Consider the following 24,108-nt stretch of genomic DNA (forward strand, 5'->3'; position numbering starts at 1 on the left):
GGGATTACAAGCATGCGCCACCATGCCCGGCTAAAGATTTTCATTCTTGAAAATTGACTTAATGCTTAGTAAATGCCCAGGTGTGGGATATGTCCTTACAACCTAAATAAAATTTACTTGTAATTCCCGTGATAAGTGTAACACTTTTTAACTATTCTTATGCTGGTTTCTGCATGAATAGTTAAAATTACATTCAAAATTATGAAGAATAATGGGTATTATTGGAGTGAATGAAAATCATCCTCATGTGGGATGAAATTCATTTTAAATGCATTAGTTTCAGAAACAGAAGTGTTAACACTACTAAAATGCTTACTTGAAGGCAAAAATGGTCTGATATTGTCAAATTAAACTAAAAACTTGTAGTTAAAACACTGAAAATATTTAATGCTATAAACGCGTCTGGATAGTGAATAACAAATATCAACATGTTGTTTCTAGAGTTCACATTTCATTGCTCAGTATTTTTATACTTTAAGTCTACACTAACTTTAACATTTATAATTTTTTGTGAGTGGTACTGGAGATAGAACCCAGGAATATTCTACCTCTGAGCTACATCTCCAGCACTATTTTATTTTTATTTTGAAACAGGGTCTTGCTAGGTTGATGAGAGTCTCATTATTTGCTGAGGCTGTCCTCAAACGTACAATCTTCTTTTCTCATCCCCCCAAGTACTGGGATTACAGGTATTCATCACTACACTTGGCCAATTTAACATTTAGTTAGGTAATTTTGATGACGTGTTTAAAACACTTGACAATTAACATTTACTTTTGAGTTAATGATAAACTCATCAATTGTATTCAGTACCAATTTATATCGTGATACCAGAAAAAAATCTATTCTTCAATTTCTAAGCATGAGAATAAATTTGTATCTGTTATATATAGCATTTCCTGCATGGGTATTTTCTAGTAATGAATAAAGGATTTTATAAAAAAAAGAATACATTCTCATCTTTTCCTGGTCCATTATAGAAAACCATTGCAAAAGTTATGCAAATGGAAAAACTAATAATTCATAAGCTAAAAATATTGTTTCAAAGAGAAGAAAGAGAGGATTTAATCTATACAGGAATCTGGCTATAAAAGTGAGTATTCATATGCCAAAAATAGCATAATATAGATGTGCATTTATGTATGTGTCTGACAACAGTTGGGTGGTGGAGGTCCTTACTACACAATACTTTGCAAAGGTTTCAATGTTGAGACTTTAATAAAGTGCTTTGCAATTTTAGGTAAGAAATTAAACACTGATAAAAGTCTAAAATGTCTTATAGGTGATTCCGAGAAGAGTGAAACTGTGGCGTTCTCTAGAACTTTGAGGGCGTCATAGAATTTTTCTCTTTTATGAATATAGACATTGTGAATACATTTACACAGTTACCATTTTAAAGCTATATGGAGGCAAATGAGGGTCTTCTACTTTTTACTAAAGAATCTCAAAGTGTTGCCCCTAGAATTAAGCATGTAAGAAGATCGGATTTTGCATTCAGGTGACTTTATATGAATTCAGTTTCTTTAGGAAGAGCTGTCAGTCTATGCAGAGTCTGAATAATCTTTAGAGATGCTCTTAACCTCTCTGTATCTCCTTTCCCATTTCAGAAGACATGTACAGCTAAATAGATAAAACATACTTCCAACACAAAGGTATAAGCTCACCTGTGCCACTGGTCAATGACAGCCTTGGATGGTAACCTCCAGATTATTTTGGGTTTGGGCTCCCCAGTAGCAGAGCAGTTCAGTAGCAATTTGTCCCCAAAATTCACCTTGGTCCACCTCTGGGAGGCCACTTCTATCCTGGGGATGGTCCCCTGTTCCTCCACTGTCAGCACCACCACTCTTCTCTCGGAGCCAGCGGAGCTGGTAGCAATGCATTCGTAAGTGCCCCTGTCGGAAGAGGCTATGTTTCTTATATACAGTGTTCCATTAGAATATAAGAGCCATTTGGGATTCATAAACTGCAGTGGTCTCACTTCAGTGCCATCAGGGAGGACCCAGTGAACAGTAGGCTGAGGAGTTCCTTTTGCAGTGCAGGGCAGTTTCAAACTTTCACCCCAGGTCCCTACGATGACTTGCCTCTTTTGCTCTAGAATTAGAGGAGGGGCAGTGATGACTTGGATTTTAACCTGTAGTGAATCCTGGCCAGCTGGATTGCTGGCCATGCATTTGTAAAAGCCACGGTCATAAATACTCAGGTTGTGGATGACCAGTGTGCCATCAGACCTGACCAGGGCCTGACTTTTTCCCTCGGATGATTCGGAGACCACTGTTTGGTTTGGGAGAATCCAGGAAATTGTGGGGCTTGGTCTACCTTCTGCTCTGCACTTCAGGTCCACAGTGCTTCCGGAATGGACGATAAGCTCTTTGGTATGTCTCTCCAGGATCCTGGGAGGATAGGAAACCACGGACAAGGTGACGTGAAGGTGGTCTGTGCCCAGTGGGTTAGAGGCTGAGCACAGGTACGGGCCACGATCCTGAATGTTGACCCTCTGGATGGACAGGGTGCCATTGGGGAGCACCTGGAACCTGCTGTTCTGTTTCCTTTGAGACAATTTAAGTCCTAATAAGAAAAAAGAAACTTATAGCCACAGATCATCAAAGTTTAGATAGGAAATATAGAACTATTTTTTGTTAAGCTACTGAGAATAAATACATTTGAAATTAAAGCATCTAATCTTCAGATTTGCTAACATTATTCCTGGATTTGGAAGGCATAGAAATGCTAGAGGTTGAACCCAATATTCTACTTTCAATCTGTACCTTCAGCACTCTCTCTCTCTCTCTCTCTCTCTCTCTCTCTCTCTCTCTCTCTCTCTCTCTCTGTGGTACTGGGGGTGGAACCCAGAGGCTTTCTACCTCCAGGCTATACTCCCAGACCTATTTTATACTTTATTTGGAAACAGGGTCTCACTGAGTTGCTGAGAGCCTCACTTAGTAGCTGAGGCTGGCTTTGAACCTGTGTGATCCTCCTGTCTCAACCTCCCAAGCGCTGGGATTACAAGTGTATGCCACCACACCCAGCTCTTTTTATTTTGAAAAAGGGTCTTGCTAAGCGACTATGCACTGCCCTCAACCATTAATCTTACTGTCTCATCCTCCCAAGTACTGGAGTTACAGATGTGCCACACCATGGCCAGATATTCCTGGATTTTTAAGATTCTCATAATTTAGCCAGGTGTGGTAGTAGGTGTGGTAGTACATGCCTGTAATTCTACTTCTTGGAAGACAGAAATATTGCAGGTTCAAAGACAGTTTCAGCAATGTAGCAAGATTCTCAGCAACCTAGATATACCCTGATACCAAACCAAAATAAATAAATAAATAAATAAATAAATAAATAAATAAGGCTGAGGGAGTAGTAGCTCAGAGATAGAATGTCTCTGGGTCTAATCTCCAGTACCACAAAAACAAAAAATATAATTTTCATAATTTAAATTTAAAAGTCAGATAGCTTGATACAATGACCACTCTCTTTTTGATCATCTTCCAAAGTATTTTTTTCAAACAGTTCTTAACATATTTTAGAACCTTCTAGTAAGAAAAACTATGCAAATGTCAAACAAGAATATTCATAGTTTCTGTATTTGGGAGAAAGATGTAACTGGTGTTGATTCTTTGGAGGTAAAACCCTAAGGAATGCCACCTTGCTTAATGAAAGAAGACTGAGTGTTAAGGAAAAGTTTCAAATACCTGATGAGACTCTGGTCCAGTGGATGGTAGGCAGGGGGTTTCCAATGGCCTCACAGGGGAGGAAGGCATCGGAGTTAGCGGGAACAGTGTAACTTGCAGCCTTACCCCCAACTATTCTGGGCTTTTCTAATGTATTCCTGGACAAAGAGTCAGAGGGAAAGAGTTTGGAAGGCATTATCTTTTGACCTGTGCTCCTATCAAAGCCACTCTTTTTTACAGCCTTCTGTCCACGCCGATGTGAAGTGGGGGAAGTGGCCTCTGGCTGGCTCAGAGTGGGCACCACACTTAATACTGGCTTTTTGTCCTTTTCAGTCATTTCTGAATATGACTTGTGCCCAGATGGGTTTTCTGGCCAGAGTAAGGGCGTCCATTGAGGGTTCTGAGGTTCATTGGTCATTCGTGCGGCTTTAGGAGTAGAATGTACCCCAATGGCATAGGAAAAGCCAGGGGCTCCAGTTGTGGCTTCCACATTTGGCTGAGTAGCAGAGGGTGTGGCAACCTCTCCTGCTAACTTCTGTGTACTAGTATTAGGATGGTGTCTTGGGGACTCAGGTGGCTCAACCTTCACATGTGGCTCCTTAAAAACAGGAGCAGTCATACTGTCTGTCTCTATACCCTGAATCAGGGGAAGGGATGTAGGGATGGGCATCAAAGATGTGCCACTGCTCAGGAATGGTGGCGTGGCTGAGTGTGTAATGAAGCTGCTCCTAGCTGTGGGGCCCATGTGGGGTTTGCTGAACCAAGATGTTTCAGAAGCCATTGTGCTCTTTGAAGTCGGAGTACTCTCTTGGGGCAGTTCTTCAGTCAGATCAAGAGTCCTTGAATGAAGACCAGATGTGCTCAAAATTTTGCCTGTGTCTTCTAGGGGGGGAGGGGAGAGGGCAGAGACACTGGGGTTGACTGACGTCTCAGCTGTGGTTAGAGCAGGAGATGTCATAGCTGCAGACACAGTGAAGCTTAAATTCTTGGCCGAAGAGATGTCTATGTCGGTCTCACTCCTCTGAGGCTCCTGTTTCCCCTGGGCCTTCTGTGTACTGGGTCCCCTAGTCGGGGTGTTGTAGATGACGACAGATGCAGGGGCAGTGGGAGCAGCTGCTGGCGTGGCTGTTTGCACCGGTATGAAGTTCATCGTGTATGGTTCTTTGCTTGTGATAGTGGGAAGGGTGGGGTAAAGGGGTAGGGCAAAGGACTCTGTCTTCCCTGGGTGACTCCCAGAGCTCTGTGTTTCACTGGGATTGTGGTGCGTTCCAGATGGACTTACTGAGAGATCTGGCGAGAGTGTTGTAAAGTGGGAAGGGGAAATGTCTCCTGTGGGTAAAGCAGAGGACATTTTAGGAAGCACTGTGGCTATTCCTTTTTGTAAGCCAAATGTTTGCAAATTCCTTAAGACCCCTCTTTGTTTATGGCTATCTACAAAGATCCGGTGCCAGGGAACTCTCCTTCTTGAAAATCTTGTAAGGGATATAGTAGTAGGTCCTGATGGCTTGGATGTGGGACCTGACATTGGTGATGTAATTACTGGATCTCTTCGGGCTTCCCTGGTGCTAGATACACCTTCAAGACTATTATTTGCTAAAAGAGTTCTTTTCAGAGATATGGGTATTGGTGCAGAGATCCTGATTGGACCAGTTGGAATCACTTGGATACTTTCAGCACTGAAATATTTTATCATGGGTGTTGTTTTCTCAATATCTACATTTGGTTTGTTCTCAGATAATGATGGACTCTGGACTAGAGTTGTGGACTCTCCTGCTGTGACCCTGGCTAGTTCGGCTTCAGGGAGAGGGCTGGGGGAGGAACCTGGAAGAGAAGATGTGGCTGCAGCAGAGGCCAGCCTCTCTCCGGGAGGACAAGATTGGCACATCATGTGGTGCTCTGTGGCTGGAAAGGCAGCAGTGCTGTCTTTAGCAGAACCTCTGGGTGTTGGCCTCACAATGCCATATCTATGCCGTCGGAGAACTGGAGTTTGATACGGACTGATAACTCGGCCCCTGCCCCAGACTTTCCTTCGTCTCTCAAAGCGTCTCAGTAGTGGGCTGCTGGTTGTACTGTTTCTAGGAACCTGAAGCCAAGAATCAGCAGCAGTGTGTGGATATGAAGAGAGCTTCAAAGTGTTGGGTCCTTGAGTTGTGTGCAAATAACCATAACTACTCCTGATTTCATCTGCTCCTGTCACAGTTGTCTGATGACCTCTTGTAGGATTTACTGGCTCAAAGATGACATTGGCTTTGTAGTTAGTGCTACTAAGCATTTTGGTATGAACATCTTTGCTCACGGTCCTCCTGGTCATTGGGGGTGCACTTGGGAAGTGCTCTCTTCTCCCCTTCTGCTCAGCATCCTGAAATTCAGTCACACCAGGGAGCAGCAGAAAGACAGTGGTTGGACTTTGTTTGGGTGTACCTTGCATTCTGCTTGATTTGGTTGGATTAATCTTCTTTGATGTGGCTGTGGTCTTAATAGCGGTAGGTTGTTGGAAATCCATAAATTTCCCAGGTTGGGGCAATTGTGGACTCCTAACTAGGGAGGCTTCAGTGCCAGGAATCGTTTCTGTCAGATGGCTTTGAGTTGTCGTTCTAGAGTCTGCAGTTGCTGTCTTTGTTGGGACAGTGGGAGCTTTGGTGGCTGGGACCATGAGTCCCTCCTCTGGGACGAACATTCCTGAAGAGTCCTCTTCCTCACCAGGTACTTTGGTGACCTGTGTGACTGGTGGCGGTGGCCTCACTGTGGCATTGTCTTGTTTCTCTAACATGACATTCTTTTTTGCTTTCTCCAAAAGCACTGCCCAGTGCTGTGGGTCAATTCTCCGAGCAGAGGCAGGCAGCTGCCTCCTGTACTCTCTAAAACGTCGAATCACTGACCCTCCACGCCGCCGCTGTATTAAGCTCTGATGGCTGTCCTTCTTCCTCACGCCTGAGACTGCTGTTCCAACCTCAGCCCCCATAGGAGCAGACAAAGGAGGCTGTACAACTGCAGGTTTCCTCAGGTGAACACTGGGGTGAGGCTCTTCGAGTCCAGATCCATCTATTTCCCCATCATGCTCCATTGGCCTCTGGCCTTTTATTTTGACTTCAAAAACCAAAAAATCGACCCCTGATGGATTGGCTGCTACACACCAATATTGACCTTGGTCTTTGGGGGTAACCTGCAATATTCTTAATGTGCCATTGTTGAGGATTTGCTTGCCCCTAGAAGACTGAGTGAGCACAGCATTTCCCGGAAGAACCCAGCTAATGGAGGCATCTGGGCTGCCGGTGGAATGGCACGAAAGATCAAGCATCTCACCAGCAAAAGCCGTATGACGAACCTTATCTTCACGGGCAGCTTCTACATTGGGCTCCACTACGTTTATCCGATAGGTGAGAATATCTGCGTCGTCATAATTGGTGCTTATACAGTGATACATGCCTGTGTCAAAATTATCGGCCAACTGGAGCTCCAGTTTTCCACTCTTGTCTATTAGGATCCGTCCATCCTCACTAACATACGGGGCTCTCACTTTACTTCCATCAGCTAGAAGCCACTCCAGGTGTGGGATGGGGTCGCCTTGGCCCGGGCAGTCTAGGGCTATGGTGCCACCAACCAGAACAGTGTGTTCCAGCTTGGTATTATTGGTCGTCAAAATCAGGGTCCATTTGTACCTCCTGGACCTCTCCTCTGCCTTTGGTAATGTGATCACAGCATCACTGGAATACTGGATCTGTAATGTACTGAGTGTGGTAGCAGTTCTGTTCAGCTGCAAGGAAATCTGGCTTTGCATTAACCAAGAGGGATCTGCTCTGAGATCGGCCTTTACATTGGTAAAAATGGCCTCAGGCTTAGGAGCCAGCTGTTTGTATCTGTAACGGTGCGGTGCTTCAGTGAGTGAGGGGCTCCTTTCTAGTAACAGAGGAAAGTCGCTGTACAAAGCCAGGATATGCCACACTGGCCGAATGTGGCTAGAATCCACATTGCACACCAGAAATGTTGAAAATGACACATTTAGCACAACGTGATTATTTTCTTCAGTGAATGCGAGGGGCAGTGTCCTGGAGGGCTTTTGGATGCTGCAGATCATGTGAGCTTCATTGCCAGACTCATCTGTCATATTCAAAGTGAGGGAGCCAAAGGGCGCCATAAAATCTTGCGGGGAAAGGGATGAAGAACTGCTGTCTTCTGGGATAGTCAGGCTCTTTGATTTCAGGGATGGGTCGATGGCTGGCTTCACACACAGGAAATCTGTAGCAGGGACCACAGCAAAAGGCTTGCCTTTAGAGTTCCTGGGGTTCATGCACAGGGGACATTGTTGAGGACTGGAGGGATTTCTGTCTTTTTTGCATTTTATGACATCTAGGAAAAAAACACAATTGAATTACTACCAATTGTGGTCTCTTCTAAATTAACATATGAGTACTTTGAAAATATTTTTGTGAGATTTTGAAACAAAATTTGGAAATTTTAATGCTCATTCAGTAAATAAGTTTCTATGTTTTGTTTCTGAAATCTATCCCTCCTTCCATTCTTTCTTTCCTTCTTCCTTCCCTCCTTCCCTCCCTCTCTCTTTCCTTCTCTCTCCCTCTTTCCCTAATGTCTGTCTGTCCTTCCTTCCTTCCTTCCTTCCTTCCTTCCTTCCTTCCTTCCTTCCTTCCTTTCTTCCTTTCTTCTCTTCCTTTCTTCTTTCTTTCCTTTTCCCATCTTACTGTCTTTCTTTTTCTTTTCTTTCTTCTCTCTCTCCCTCCCTCATTTCTTTTTTTGGTGTGTGTGTGCCTCTCCTCTCTTCCTTCTCCTCTCCTCTCCTTTTCTTTCCTTCCCTTTCTGTGTGATACTGGGGACTAAATGGAGGGACATTCTATCTCTGAGCTACACCCCCATCCCCTTCTTTTTTCTTTTGAAACAGAGTCTCCCTAGGTTTCTGAGAGTCTCCCTAAGTTGCTAAGGCTTGTCTTGAACCTGCAATCCTCCTGTATCAGCCTCCGAAGTACTGAGATTACAGGCATGCACCACCAAGTCCAGCCTCTGTTGAAATGATTTCTAAAAAAGATGAATCTTGTTTCAACTATGCATAGGCATAAGGGATTCATGTATTTCATTGCTGTATTTCCTATGCTCAAAAAATACTGATACATATTTGGTACTCATTCAATATCAGCTGAATAAGTCATTTATATAGGGAAGTAAAATTCTATGCTCATGTTCATTACTTTTCATTAGTAATAGTTAAGTTCCTCATTTTAGTATTTAAGGCAAAGTACATCATTGTCCTTGAAAAGATAAGCTGTTTGATAAACACTTATAAGTACTCGACTATCATTAAAAACCCAGGTTCCCCTCCTCCCCGCCCCATTATCTAAAAGAACTTTGACTGAAATACAAGCTGTTATGGTGTGAAAAATAAATGAATGAATGAAGAAATGTAGGAGATAATGAATGGAACACAAGGACTGATAGAATATGGAGTGACTGAGGGAAAGTCCAGGAAGACTCAGGTTAGGACTTTGGTGACTGGGTGGAGATGCCCCCACTGGTGGAGGTAGGTTCTGTAGAGGAGTGTAGGTTATGGGGAGGGGAGAGCAGTACACTCCAGCAATGGGGTGGCCCATTAAAGGGTGACTTGCTGGTGAGGCCAGCAGCTTGTAAGTCTAATAGTAGCAGGACTAGCCTTTCCAAGTGACAGGAGGCCCCATGCAGGTATTGGTATCACATATCTGAGTATTTTAAGTATCACCCTGGCAAGCCTATTTAATGGATCATTTGATGGAAGGTGTAGCTTTCTGTTACACAAAATGAAGCCTGGACTTCCCTAATGTTTTGTGCAGGAACTCATCATGCCTAGGGTACAGCACCTAAGAGAAGCATTGGGGTTCTTACCTCTAACTTGCCAGAGTGGTTAGAAAGAGTCAAATTACTGTCACAGATGTGCCATTTCCTCTCAAAGGCCCAATAAAGTCACCCTCACCAAGGAGTCTAATTCCTCACGGTGGCACGTACAGTCCTCCCTTATTCACTGTTTGCTTTCCCACAGTTCCCATTACCTGAGGTCAGTTATGGTCTGAAAATACTAACTGAAAAATCCCAGAGATTAAATGATTCCTAGGTTTAATTTTTCAGGGCTGGTGGGAGTAGCATGATGAGATCTTAGAGTGTCCCACAGTCCCCTCCCTCCAACGTGGAGCATCCTTCTGTTCAGCGTATCCACACTGTATATGCTTCATGCCTGTTGATTACTTCTTAAGCCGCCTCAGTTGTTACATGGACTGTCATGGCGGGGCATGCTTGTGTCCAATAACTCACATTTTACTTAATAATGGTTCCAAAGTACAAAAGTAACAATGCTGGCAATTCAGATATTCCAAAGAGAAACTGTAAAATGTTTCCTTTAAGTGAAAAGGTGAAAGTTCTCGATTTAAGGGGAGAAAAAAAACATTCTGAGGTTGCTTAACTCTATGAAAAGAACCAATTTCTTTCTGTGAAATTGTGATGAAGGGGAAACAAATTGGAGCTAGTTTTGCCTTAGTTATGGCCAGTGTATGAAGTGCTTACTTAAGATGGGCAAAGAGTTAAATTTTATGGCTTGTTACTGTCTGTAGCTTCCAGCACCCACTGAGGGGCTTGGAAGATATCTCCCCCATGGGTAAGGGAGGACCACTATATTTCAGTATAACATAATATCACAGATACCTGCTCAGTCAGCATTCTTCAGCCAATTTTAAAGTCTATGTGTAGGCAGGGGAGGTGGATAGCAAGAGTGGAAAGCTTTGAGCCATCACGAGAAGAGCTCCTACTAGGCACTACTAAACAAGCTGTGTCCCCGACCTACTAACCAGTACCCCGGGCTGGCGTCTATGGAGGCAGAGAACTGGACAGACTTCTGGCTTAACGAAACCACATCACAGAGCTACACTCACATCTTTTTACACTCATAATTGACGGCATGTGGACCAGAGCGAGGGCTTTGAACAGTAGGTGTCTGGCCTCACATGTAAACCTGACTGTGTCACCCCTATTCTTTTTACCACTAGGTTCTAGTCTCACAGATGGGCTTTTGTCCTTGAACTCTACCATACCTGTCAGCCTCCAGCACACACCTTTCCTTTTATCCCCCATACTTGTATTCTAACACCCTCTTCCATCACTAATGACATGCTACTCAAGGACCCAGCTGGTGCAGCATTTCTCTTGGGTGGGCCCTTTGCTTTCTGTTCTCTTTCTACCGTTCACCTCTCACCATTAGAATGACTTGTTTAGTTGTATGTCTCCCCACAAGACTGTGAGTTGGCCAAGGGGATGCTCAGGAAAGCTTGGGGTGAGGTGGGGAGGGAAGGAGGGGGCAGGTGGGCAGACAGGCCAGGTGTTAGGCCTGATTCTGATATTTTCTATGCATTCTGACTTATACCCTGAGACATGTTCTACAATTGAAGAAGTCTATAATAGCAACTGGGTAGCTGGCTGGTTTTTTCATTTTGGTGGTACTGGGGTTCCTGGAAACCCTTCTACCTCTGGGCTACACTCCTAGACCTATTTTATATTTTATTTGGAAACAGGGTCTCTTAAGCCAGCGAGGCTGGCTTCAAACCTGCGTGATCCTCCTGTCTCCGCCTCCCAAGCGCAGGGATTACAAGTGTACGCCACCAAGCCTGGCTGTAGCTGGATGTTTTGATACAGTAATCACACTGCATGGAGACACACAAATATTGTCATTTATGCTGTTTTAGCTTTAAGTCTGCTACATGCATCATTACTGCTACATAGATTGTTTGCTTAAGATGTGTTTTATGAAGATTAGGCTATGACCTGGTATTAAAACAAGAGGTTATAGACATCAAAATTTTTGATGCACGAAAACAGTGACAGCGCATATAGTTAATATTTACCAAGCAAATGTTTGTCAGAGAAATGGCTACAAATTTACATTTTAAAGAAAAGCAGCAGCAAGGGTAGGTAGAACCAAAGAATGTAAGATAATCAAGGAAGAAGAAAGAATGTTGTACCTGAGTACTGAGATATGTGCAGAAGAGACCAAAGAAAGTCCGAGAAGTTGTCAGATCTCTTGGAAGAGATGGAAAAAAGTTCAAAACACAAAGATGATATGACAGATTCATGGGTCTTGGAGGATTTTCAGTAACACGTCTAAGGCTAAAGAAAAACAATTATTTAGACATAATAAAAAGGTTAGCCCTAAAGATATTGTGTAATCATTTAATGTGTGTATATGTATGAAATATATATATATATGTACACATCTGCACATATGACTTACATGTATGCAAAAACGCATGTACAAATTTTCTATATTAATACACATATATACATGCATATGCATGTGTGCGTACATGTATGTTTGGAATATTAAGAAGTAGGTAACTGGGTACAGTGGAGCACACCTGTAATCCCAGTATTTGGGAGGCTGAGACAGGAGGATCGTAGGTTCAAGACCAGCCTAAGCAACATAGTGAGACTCTCAGCAATCTAGCAAGACCCTGTTTCAAAACAAAAAATAAGATAAAATAGGACTGGAGATGTAGCTTGGAGCTAGAATGCCGCTGGGTTAAATCCTCAGTAACACACACACACACACACACCATACACCATACATACACACACACAAATGTGGTGAGTGGGTGGTGGGTTAATTTGTACTCACTATCAAAATGGTTATATAATTGATAAATGCTCTGTTTAAAAAAATGTTGGAAGCCAGGTGTGGTGGCACATGCTTGTAATCCCCGCGCTTGGGAGGCAGAGACAGGAGGATCACACAGGTTCGAAGCCAGCCTCCACTGGTTTAAGAGACTCTGTTTCCAAATAAAAATATAAAAAATAAGTCTGGGAGTGTAGCCCGGAGAAGGGTTTCCAGGAACCCCAGGACCACCAAAAATAAAATAAAATAAAATAAAATAAATGTTGGAACGCCAGGTATATTATAAGGGCTAAGGAGAGCTGGACTGTGACAAGACAACAGACATCTAATGGTATTAAATATAATAAAATGATATCTGTCCAAGAACAGAAGTGTGGGCATGGGATAGAAGCAGCGCTATCCTGATGTGGATGGGGTGGGTGGAAGAGCAGCCAGACTTACAGGAGGTCTGAGCGCTGGGTAGGGCTGGCTTATTGGCTGGGAGTATTTGAAGCAGAAAAGAAGCGGAGGGTTCCAGGCAGGACAAGCAGTAGGTCTGAGCTGGTGGAACAGTTGTAGTGTGTCAAGGGGAAATTCAGAATTATTTGAGCAAAATGTACCTGTCTGTTGGGGATGACAGGACCAAGGGATGGAAAAGGAGGGAAAGAGGCTGAGGAGAGGCCAGGATTACAGGAGGACCTGACATGTAGGCCAAGAGGCAAGGGATTGATTCCGCAAGCCAGAGGTCAGCAAGCTTTTTCTAGAAGGGTCAGAGAGTAAAGAGTTTAGGCTTTGTGGACTTCAGGTCTCTGACACACTTCTTTTTCTTCTTTTGGTACTGGGAATAAAACCCAAAGGCATTCTACTTCCTAGCTATACCCCTAACCCTTTTTATTTCTGTTTGGAAACAAGGTCTTGTTAAGTTGCTCAAACTGGTTTTGAACCTCTGATCCTCCTATTTCATCCTCCCAAGTACTGGGATTACAAAGGTGTGCCATCATATTTAATCCTTTCAAACACTTCTTCACTTTGTTACTGTTGCACAAAGACAGCCATGGACCAGCATAAAGAACTCCTTGTCACTCAATTATTACTGGGACTTCACTGTCTCTTCAGCTACATTACCTAGCATTTTCTATTCCCGATGACCCCACCACCACCCGGCCAGTTCCCCTATTTATTAGGACAAAGGAATAAACAAGACAGATACCTGGCTTCTCCTGTATCCAGTCAGACAGCCAGCGCAGACGGCAGTCACAGGTCCACGGGTTCCCGTGCAGGTAGAGGCTCTCCAGATCAGGCATGTAGGAGACCATCTCTTGTGGGAGGGAGGTCAGGAAGTTATCAGACAAATACAAATATTTAATGGAAGATGTCTTAAATATCTGAAGGTAACTCAAGGAGACGAACACATCCGGATGGAGCTTCGTGAGCTGGTTTCCTTCCAAATGCACCAGGCGGAGAAGGGTGAGCCCATAGAAAGCTTCTGGGTTAATAAATTCAATGTTGTTGTGGTCCATATGCAAGCGGGTCAAGCTCCGGAGGCCATAAAAAGTATCTTTCTGCACTTTCCGGACTTTGTTATAGCTCATTTTTAAGACCTAATAATAATAATAATAATAATAATAATAATAATAATTAAAGGAATTTTCACAAAAAGTTCAATGCCTATAAATAATAAAATATATGTTGAAGTGAATCAATGCAGTGTGTCTACCTTGTTATAACGGAGCCTAACTCAAACAAGTAGGTCTCCAGTTAAACATGGCAATGTCAGAGAAACTTGAACACACAAGCATTTGTTGATATTAATGAATTGTTGCTAAATTATGAGACATGATAGTATGATTATTTTTTAAAGATTTCTTAATCTTGAGACATATATGAAAGTACTTTCAAATGAAGTGCTATGGGTTTCTTTCAAAACAATTCAATGGAAAGTAGCGTGTAGAGGTGCAGGTAAGGCAAAATCTGCTCTGTGTTGATGACTACGGGAGCTGTGTGATGATTCATTGGCATTCACTATACTATTCTCTCTAGTTTTGTATAGTGTTGAAAATTAAGTACTTCAGCTGGGTGTGGTGGTACATGCCCATAATCTCAGTACTTGATAAGCTGAGACAGAAAGATCACAGGTTTGAAGCCAGTCTTCCTAATTGAACAAGTCCTTCAACAACTTACTGAGACCTTGTTTCAAAATAAAAAATTAAAACAGGGCTGGGAGCTAGAGCTAGAATGCCCCTGAATTTAATTCCTAGGACCATACAAAAAGTACTTTAAGTAAATTTAAGGTTTCTTGAACCCAAATAAGAGAGAGAGAATATAAATTGACTTTATTTTTCATATGTATGCTTTGAGATTATATTCACATGCCATAAAATTCACCCTTTTTAAAGTAGTAGTAATTCATTGGTTTTTAGGGATTTTCACAGAGTTGTGCAAGTATTTGATTCTGGAGCATTTTCATTGTTTCAAAACCAATGCTGCTTAACAGTTATGTTCTTTTTCCTAGCCTGAAGTGATTACTAGATTACTTTGTTTCTATTGTTTTACTTATTCCAGGCATTTCATATAAATGGAATCATGCAATATGTGACTTTTTTTTTGGTGGTACATTTTTATTTGGAAACAGGTTAAGCCAGCAAGGCTGGCTTTGAACCTGCGCGATCCTCCTGTCTCCGCCTCCCAAGCACGGGGATTACAAGCGTGCGCCACCACGCCCGGCTAATATGTGACCTTTTGTGTCTACCTTTTTTTTTATTTGGCAAAACATCTTCAAAATCCATTCCTGACATAATACATACTACTGAATAATATTACACTATATACATGTACCACATTTTGTTCATCCAGTTGTTGGACATTGGGTTGTTTTTCATTTTTGATTATTTGAATAATATTATTTTATTTGATTTTAGGTTAAAATTAATATAATTTTGAATAGTTCCAGTTTGCTTCCTTCTCCAACCCCCTTTCTGGTTACTAGTAGAACATACTTTAACTCCACCCCTTTTCCCCCCAAAAAGAAATACTATTAAAAAGCAGTGATTTTCCATCATATTTTCCTGATTTAGCCTAAGCTATTCTCACAGTTAATGATGCTTTTCTGGAATGCCACATTTTTTAACAAGCAAAGAAAAATTAAATTGGTAACATGGAACACCTTCACCCCAAATGTTACCCAAAGTTCCTCAGTGTCAACTGAAAACCTGGTCAAGAGAATAATGTTATGTGGAGAATTCTATGATAAATATGTAACGTATTTCTCTTGAAGAAATGCCAAACAAAGCCTGAAAAAGTCAAATCAACAAAAGCATTTCCCTTCACTGTGCCCTAGGGTTCCCCTAAACACCACGATGGTTAGGACCTCCCTTCCAGACCTCTGGTACCATGTTAAAGGGCTCAGTGAATACTGACATTTATCTTATGTAAGGGTCTTATTGCCTTTATTTAATTATATCTATTTTACCAGGAATCTTATAACACATTTCTTTCTGATTTCGAATCAGACAGGATTGTGCTTTTCCTTAACAGTAATTTTATTTATTTTTTAAATTAACAGATGTCATGTGTTATGAGCTAGCCTCTCAACAGCTTCCTGTTGCATTTATAGCACTACATAAAGGCTTTTAGGTCCACATTTCTCTGCATTTTCTTTATTCTTATCCCTAGACTTGTTTTACCTTTTTGTTTTTCATTTACTTGTGTGATAATGCTTATAACATTTTATTCATTTTGGGGAGTCCCATAAATTTAAAATTTCTTTTTATTTGTTTTGTGGTGCTAGGGATCAAACCCAGGACCTTTCACAGGTGAGGCAAGAGTACTGCCATAAGCTACATGACCAGTCTCTAAACTTTTTTTTTTTTTTTTTTTTTTGTGGTACTGGGGGTGGAACTCAGGGGCTTTCTACCTCTGGGCTATTCTCCCAGACCTATTTTTATATTTTTATTTGGAAACAGGGTCTCGCTAAGTTGCTGAGAGCCTCACTAAGTAGCTGAGGCTGGCTTCGAACCTGTGCGATTCTCCTGTCTCAGCCTCACAAGCACAGAGATTACAAGCGGGCGCTACCAGGTTTTTTTTAAGAAGGCAGAGCATAAACAAATAAATTAAGTGATGCTGAATAAAGTACACTGATTTATAGAAAGTTAACATATACTAAGGTAGTCTTATAATAATATAATCATTAAGCTGGGCTTGGTGGCGCACACTTGTAATCCCAGCACTTGGGAGGCTGAGACAGGAGGATCGCACAGGTTCAAAGCCAGCTTCAGCTACTTAGTGAGGCTCTCAGCAACTTAGTGAGATCCTGTTTCCAAATAAAATATTAAAAAAAAAGGTCTGAGGGTATATCCCGGAGGTAGAAAGCCTCTGGGTTCCACCCCCAGTACCATAAAATATATATAAAATATAATCATTAATAATATAATAATAATAGTTATTATTATTACTTTGAAATAAGGGTTTCATTCAGAGGGATTCTATCTCTGATCTACACCCCTAGACCTTTTTACTTTGAAACATCTCGCTAAGATGCCGAGGGTCTCACTAAATTTGAGGCTGACCTCAAATCGATGACCCTCTGAGTTCAGCCTCCCAAGTACTGGACTTACAGGTGTGCACCACCAAACCTGGCCAAGGTAGTCATTATTTTAAGGTGCTACGTTCCATTCCCAGATAAATATGACTAGAAATAGCCTTTGTAAGGGCTAGAGTGGGGTGTAAATATATGCCTCTAACATCTTGTATTCCATTAAGATGTATGACTTCAATGCACCAACAAAAAAGATTAAATTTTAAAAAATTTTAGTAATCCCTGTTGTTTTTTTCTATTAGGTAGAGGCATGAGAAAACTTGTCTCCAAATATTCTTACTCTTAATTTCCACATGTGGTTGCATTATAGGTTCTTTGTCATGCACCCCGAATGCTTGTTTCTAATGTTTACTTTTGGGCTCTGTGGCAAGGAGCACCTCACAGGTGCTGCCCACCTTTTAGCCCTCCCTCCCCGTCAGCATCACCTGCAGGGCCCCCAGGTCCGCAAAGCTCTTGTCGGCGATGGTGTGTATCCCGTTGCTGTGCAGCATGAGCAGCTCCAGTTTGCCCAGGCCGGAAAAATCTGTTTCTGTCAATCGAACCAAGCTGTTGTACCTAGAACAAAAATACTCCAGGCTTAAGCTGCATCTGCTGATTGAAGTTCGAAGAGCGAATCAAACACTCACGCCACACGTGGGCACGCTACAGCTTGCTTCTTTACCTGGGCTCTAGGGAGGTCTTCAGCTGCTCAGGAGATACTATTGAAAGGCACCAGGTGCCGCTGAAGGTCCTCTCCACCCAGTCCTTGCAGCTTCAGTTACAATCGCCCCCTTCACATCCCCAGAACCTGCCGCATTTGCTCTCATTTTCAACCCTATGTACACGCTGAAACTTACGTGGAAATGCCTGGGGCCCGGCCCTTTTCTCTCTGTGAACACAAAGCCCCCATCTTTTTTTTTTTATGACACTGTTTCCTCATTCTCCTAGGTAAAACTGATCAGTAGTGGTTAAGAATCCTGGGCTCTGGAGCCCAGATTTTGGGTTCTTGTTTGGGTCTCATTATGAGTTCAGACACTCTTTTCTCGTGTGACCCTAGATAGAATCAGGGATGCTCTGAGTTCCAGCGTCCTCAGCTACACAGTGCAGAAAACAACCCACTCTGAAGGTGTTCTGAGGATTAATAAATGGATCCGTGGAGGGAGCTCAGCCCACATGGTAAGTACACCATTAACCGTGAGTGATTGTTTCCAAGGCAACAGAGAAGCTCTCTGCCTCAAATGTTACCCAAAGTTCCTGAAAATTATTTGAGAACCTGGTCCAGAGAACTTGGCATGCTCGCTCACAGTTCTTATTAAATTGTCCTGATGGTGAATCTGTTGTCCGCCTTTAACCACAGCTTCCGGGTAAGGGGTAGGTGGGAATAATGCCACTCGTCTGTCCTTGTGTCCCAGTGCCAAGCACTACACTTAGCACATACAAGTGCTAAAGTGACACAATTTTTCATGAACTTTTAGAATATGGTGATCTCTGGCAGATTTAATTAGCCAGGTCATTTTTTATGGTTTTTATTTTTTTAATTTTATTTATATGTGGAACATATTAAAAATGGTAAACATTTATTTAGGCTGTGCTTGGTACCCTCTACCCACCCCAGTTCCCTTCCCCCCTCCCAACAATGAGTGTCCAGGTTAACCATGCTACATTCATACTTTTACACATATTCGGATGTAGCTCCTCCATTAATTAACCTCAGCCTTTTTGCTCTCCTATCCTTCCATTTTAGCTTTGCTAAGATTTCCCTTCCATTATCTGGATTCCTTCTGGTATCCCAGTGCTCCCTAGTTTGGGCATGTTAGAGAAAACATATATCCCTTCTTTTTCTGTGCTTGGCTGATCTCACTTAACATAATCTTCTCCAGATCTTTCCATCTTTCAAGCCTTTTAAATAAGCCACTAATAAGCCAGGAGTGGTGGTGCGCGCTTGTAATCCCAGCATTCGGGAGGCTGAGACAAGAGGATCGCGGTTTGCGGATAGCCTCAGCTACTTAGTGAGGCCCTCCACAACTTAGTGAGACCTTGTTTCAAAATAAAGAATAAAAAACAAGGCAGGGGGTGTAGCTCGGAGGTCGAATGCCCTTGGGTTCCATCCGCAGAGCCGAAAAAAAAAAAAAAAAATAAGCCACTAATAATAATGGCTAACATTAATTGTGCACCTACCATGTGCTGTCATTTATAAATCTCAGAGCCTTATCAAAGGTTATAGCAAAATTTCATTATCTTTCTTTTCTAAGGAGGACAATTCTATTTGCTGTCATGTCTTACAATATATCATAACCCTGATTATTAATAGAAGCTCTATTATTTTTCCACCAAAAATGTATCAAGGGGAGCTTTTTCTACAAGTGTGAGCCTCCCCACCTAACAGCTGGACCTTCAGGTTCTGCGACTTCCTCCTAGTAAAAGATCACCAGGGAAAATGTCTTCACTGTTCCCAACAAATTTAAGGTTTTTATGATCTCATTTCTTTTATTTTTATTTATTTTTATTTTTTTGGTGGTACTGGGGGTAGAACCCAGAGGCTTTCTACCTCCGGGCTATACTCCAAGACCTTTTTTATACTTTATTTGGAAACAGGGCCTCACTAAGTTGCTGAAAGCCTCACTACTAAGTAGCTGAGGCTGGCTTCGAACCCGTGCGATCCTCCTGTCTCAGCCTCCCAAGCGCAGGGATTACAAGTGTGTGCCACCATGCCCGGCTTCATGATCTCATTTCAAAAAAGAAATGTTAAAAACAATCTTGGTTCACCTTTCAAAACCACGGGGATTGGGGACAGATCACCAGTATGTCAAATCACTGAGAAAATGTCAGAGTGGGCACCACGTACCCTAAGTTGATGCGTTCTACGTCAGGCGGGATACTGTCTGGGATGGAGGTCAGGTACCGAAATGTGCAGTGAACCTCTGTGGACACATAACAGGCACAGCGCCGAGGACAGGCCCTGCTCCCGGGGGCGGCCACCAACAAGACTGCAGCGCAGGGGACCAGCAAACAGGCAATTTCCCTGCCCTTTACCTTCATCCTGAAGAGAAACACATCATACTTTGGGGCTGGAAATGTGGTTCAAGCAAAGTTTCAGGACAACCATACGTAATAACTCTGAGATCTGGCAGACTTTATTTAGGATCATAAATGGCTAATTTCAGTCACATCTTTTGTAATTAAAATGTACTCTTGCAAAACCATAGTATGTGCTGACCTTGCACTGACCTTTATGATCAAATGGGATATTTATCGTTGTGAAAATTTCTTCACAGTTTCTCACTTCTTAATGAAAAGGAGCAATCCCTAGCACTTGGAGATTTGCTAATAGGGAAACTAGAAAATGACCACGGAGTTGCATGCTTGTGATTCAGGTACTTGGGAAGCTGGGGCAGAAGATGGCAGGTTCAAGGCCAGCCTCAGCAACTTAGTAAGATACTGCTATAAAAAACAAAGGACTAGGGGTATAGTTCAGAGGTAGAATGCCCCTAGGTTGTCCCCAGTACTCCCCACTAAAAAAAAAAAAAAAGGCAAAAAACCCCCTAGAGACCATAAGACCATAATGAAAAAATTGAAAAATTGTGACAGATAAAGTACATAAGTCTTAGTTTCCTGTTTATATCGGAGCCCTTTTAGACTAACTTTCACAAAGCGGTTTATAAAAGCAACACATGCACATCTTGGAAAATTTGGAAACTACATAAATAGAGAAAAAAATTGTACATCATTTTATCACTTAGATATAACCAACATTTTCCTTGTACTCTTTCCCAGTCTTTCATACACATTGAGTGTAAATAAATATGTACATGTGTGTATATATTTATCTATGATCAAATTTAATTTTGTAACATATTTACCAATTATAATGTGTATTTTTATTAAATGTTCAAAAACATTTTTTAAGGGCTATAATAACCCACTGGAAAGAAGAATAAATCTCTTTCTAACAAGTCTTCAAGTCTTTGCCAAAAAAGACACATTGGACATTTCACTGCCAACAAATGACCACAGCAGCAGTAAGTGGCCAGCGGGGAGGGCTGGAGACTTGGCTCTGCACTGCAGTAGCCACGTTGACCTCTTGCAGACATGATGCTGTCTGCTTTTGCTCTGCTTCGAAATATCCATCTGCCTCTTTTCTTGGTCTCTTCTTCTCAAATCCACCACAGGGGTGGTAAAGCATAACCAAGGAAGAAATGTGCTCAGCTTGTTGGAAAAATGATATGTTACCCACATGTGGGGCAAGCCCAGGGATCCAGCTCTAATTGTCTCCTGAAATTCAGAACATACAAGGGTTGCAATAAAATCTTTATTATGCTTTTCTGCAAAAGTGACCTACATGTTCCTTAAGAGAGAATTGTTTCTTTCTGATTCTACAGCAATCATCTTTTAGTTATGAAGTACACTAAAAATTGTATGGATGCTAAATTGCTTGCATGCTCATATAAAGATGATAGAACTATTATTAGACTGTAACCCAAATTAAATTTAATAGAGGATTATAATTTTTTTTTTAAATTTGGTACAATGGGAACAGTATGTCACCCCATTATCATTAGATAAGCCAAGGAAAAAAAAAGAATCAAAATGAAGGCAATTCTTAGTCCAGCTAGAAAACAGAAATCCTGTGTCTATTCAAAAGAGAATCAGATATAGAAAAACACACGGGGATTTACACAAACATAAATGTGAAGATATATATATAGTGAAATTGGAATTGACGATACCTGAGCTTCTCTTTCTTGGTCCTGAATCTTCTGTGACACAGGCAGAGACAGAAAATCTTCCCAAGAAATGGAAAATTGTATCCAAACTTGAGTGAGCTAAAGTTCTGCTCCCTAGCTGAGCAACTGGCTTAGAACTTTTGGCTGGCAGCTCGGGGTAATGAATGCTCTTCAGACAGATCTGGAGGCGCTCCTACAACTGCAGAGAACTGTCACCCCTTGCCAAATTAATCCAGAAGTGTCTTTACTAAGATTCTTGTTTGTGTTGTTATTGGAGGCTTTTAAATTCATTTTCTCTTCCCTTAATAGTGTGATTTAGTTCTTCTAAGAGCTGTCATTTGAATTAATTATTACTATCACTCCATCCTGTTCCTAGGTCCTAGGAGTTCCTTCCTAAGTTTCCTTGGACAAATGTGTCATCGGTGTTTACAATAAAGGCCTTCTTCTACTAATTATTTCTCTTCTGGGTGGTTTACCTGGTCCTGGTCACTGAAGAAGTGACTATCTCTTGATTGCTCTCATCTCCCAACCTCTTCTGCTCCTACCCTCCCTTTTAAAGCCCCCCTCCAGTCCCATCCTCAGCCCTCTGCCCGGCTGGCGGGTTGTGGCTCCCGCCGCAGAACTCCTTTCCCACGCCCAGCCCCTCGCTGGGCGTGGCTCCATCCCGTCCTAGGAAATGATTGGCTGAGCGGCTGTTCACCTCCTTACTCTGGTGGCCAATGGGCGCACGCAGTCAGGTTTAGCTCAGCTGCCAGGTCTACGCTGGTCCTTAACCGCAGAGGAAAGGCGGGCGGGTGGGCAAACGTGCCTCTCTGGGGTTGGGGAAGGCGCTGCAGAGCACAAGTATAAGGAACCCCTGAGCCCATTCACCTTCTTTCTCTTCCTTTTCAAATTCCCGGAGCTTCCTCAAGCCCATCCCAGCGTGCTGGCAGGGTAGTTTCAGTGACTGTTCATTCATTCCTCCTTAGCCCCTCCCACCTGTTGAGAGGTGGGTCTTTTGGTTTAAGAGATGATGCCTTTATTCACCAAGAGAGGTCTTGGGCCTGGGGCTCCCCAAAGTTCTATTTGAAGGCTGAGAATGAACGATGGTGACAATTTGTGATCTCTGCAGTTCGAACGTTCCATTTGGCTCTTTAAAGTAAATTTTATTGTGTATATTTAGGGTATACAGCATGAAATTGTGAGATACCTGTAGAAAGTAAAATGGTTACTATAGAAAAGTAAATCAACAGACTCATCATTGTGTGTGTTTGTGTGTGTTTGTGTGTGTGTGTGTGTGTGTGTGTGTGTGTGAGATCCCCCATGTAATATTATTTAGTTATCACCTTCATGTTGTACATTAGAGCTCTAGACTATTCCACATGGCTGCTATAGCTCCCCATTTCCTCCCCTTCACCATAGACAGTATTTTATTCTCTATCTTTGCACAGCTGAATTGAAAAAAAGATTTTACATGTGACCTCATACAATATATTTTTCTTTTTGCGTCTAGCTTATTTCACTTGACATAAGGTGTTCCAGGTTCAGCTATGTTGTGGAAAGTGGCAGGCTCTTCTTTTTTAGTGATTAATACCATTGTGTCACATACAGTGATGGAAGCACCTCTTTTGAAAGAGATTGTCAGAAAACTGGATCTAAGTACTGCTAGATCTGCTTAGATTGCATTCTCCCTTCTCCTCTTCAGCCCCACTCTCCCAGGGCAGAGCTGCCTCCAAAAGCATCCCTGCTTGTAATTGCAGTATGTGGGAGGCTGAGACAGGAGGATTGCAGGTTTGAGACCAGCTTCAGCAATATAGTGAGACCTTTACCAACCTAGTGAGACCATATGTATGTGTGTGTGTGTGTGTGTGTGTGTGTATGTATATGTATATGTATATATGGCTCAGACATTCAATATATATATATATATATATATATATGGCTCAGAGGATATATATATATATATATATATATATATATATATATATATATATGGTTCAGAGGTTCAAAAACAAATAAATAAAATACAACAAAACAAAACAAAAAATAAAACAAGATCATCCTGCAAACTTGCCCACATCGAATAGCTCCTACCATTGTAGACAAGGCTTCCAAAACATTGGCTAAAACACTGAACTAATATATCTAAATTGACTCTTCATTGCTTCTGACATTCAGTTGGAGCCTTTTATGATAATTTGGAATAAATGTTTTAGGGCGGTGGTTCTTAAGACTTGATCCTGGGACCCACAACATAAGCATCACTCTAGACATTGCTAACAAGACAAATTTTCAGGCTCCACCCTAGACTCATTGAATCAGAAATGGTAGGGATGGGACCTGGGGATCGGTGTTAACAAAATTCCCTTAGGATGTAGCTAACATTTGAGAAGTGCTGATTTAGGGAAATGCCTTCTTATAATGACAACAGCCTATGTTTATGGGAGGCTTACTTCATGACAAGGACTATAATAAGCATTTTACAAATAGCAATTTAATTTCCACCTCATGACAGCACCCAGCAACCTAAGGGAAAATATTCCT

The 24,108-nt window shown here is 42.0% G+C and overlaps 1 protein-coding gene across 1 annotated transcript in view; it reads right to left on the bottom strand.

Annotated features, from left to right (window-relative positions):
- The window catches only part of IGSF10 (immunoglobulin superfamily member 10), a gene marked incomplete at both ends in the record, with an annotated part of 36,245 nt that extends 16,345 nt beyond the window's left edge, over positions 1-19,900 (bottom strand). Inside the window, 5 exons of the mRNA XM_080696236.1 lie at positions 1,665-2,565; positions 3,696-8,021; positions 13,499-13,889; positions 17,308-17,437; positions 19,707-19,900. Coding sequence (XP_080552362.1) covers positions 1,665-2,565; positions 3,696-8,021; positions 13,499-13,889; positions 17,308-17,437; positions 19,707-19,900 — 5,942 coding nt within the window. The remainder of the gene's footprint in view (positions 1-1,664; positions 2,566-3,695; positions 8,022-13,498; positions 13,890-17,307; positions 17,438-19,706) is intronic.
- Between the last annotated feature and the right edge of the window lie 4,208 nt (positions 19,901-24,108).

This window comes from Muscardinus avellanarius, assembly GCF_963383645.1.
Source record: "Muscardinus avellanarius genome assembly, chromosome: 5".
Taxonomy (NCBI): Eukaryota; Metazoa; Chordata; class Mammalia; order Rodentia; family Gliridae; genus Muscardinus; species Muscardinus avellanarius.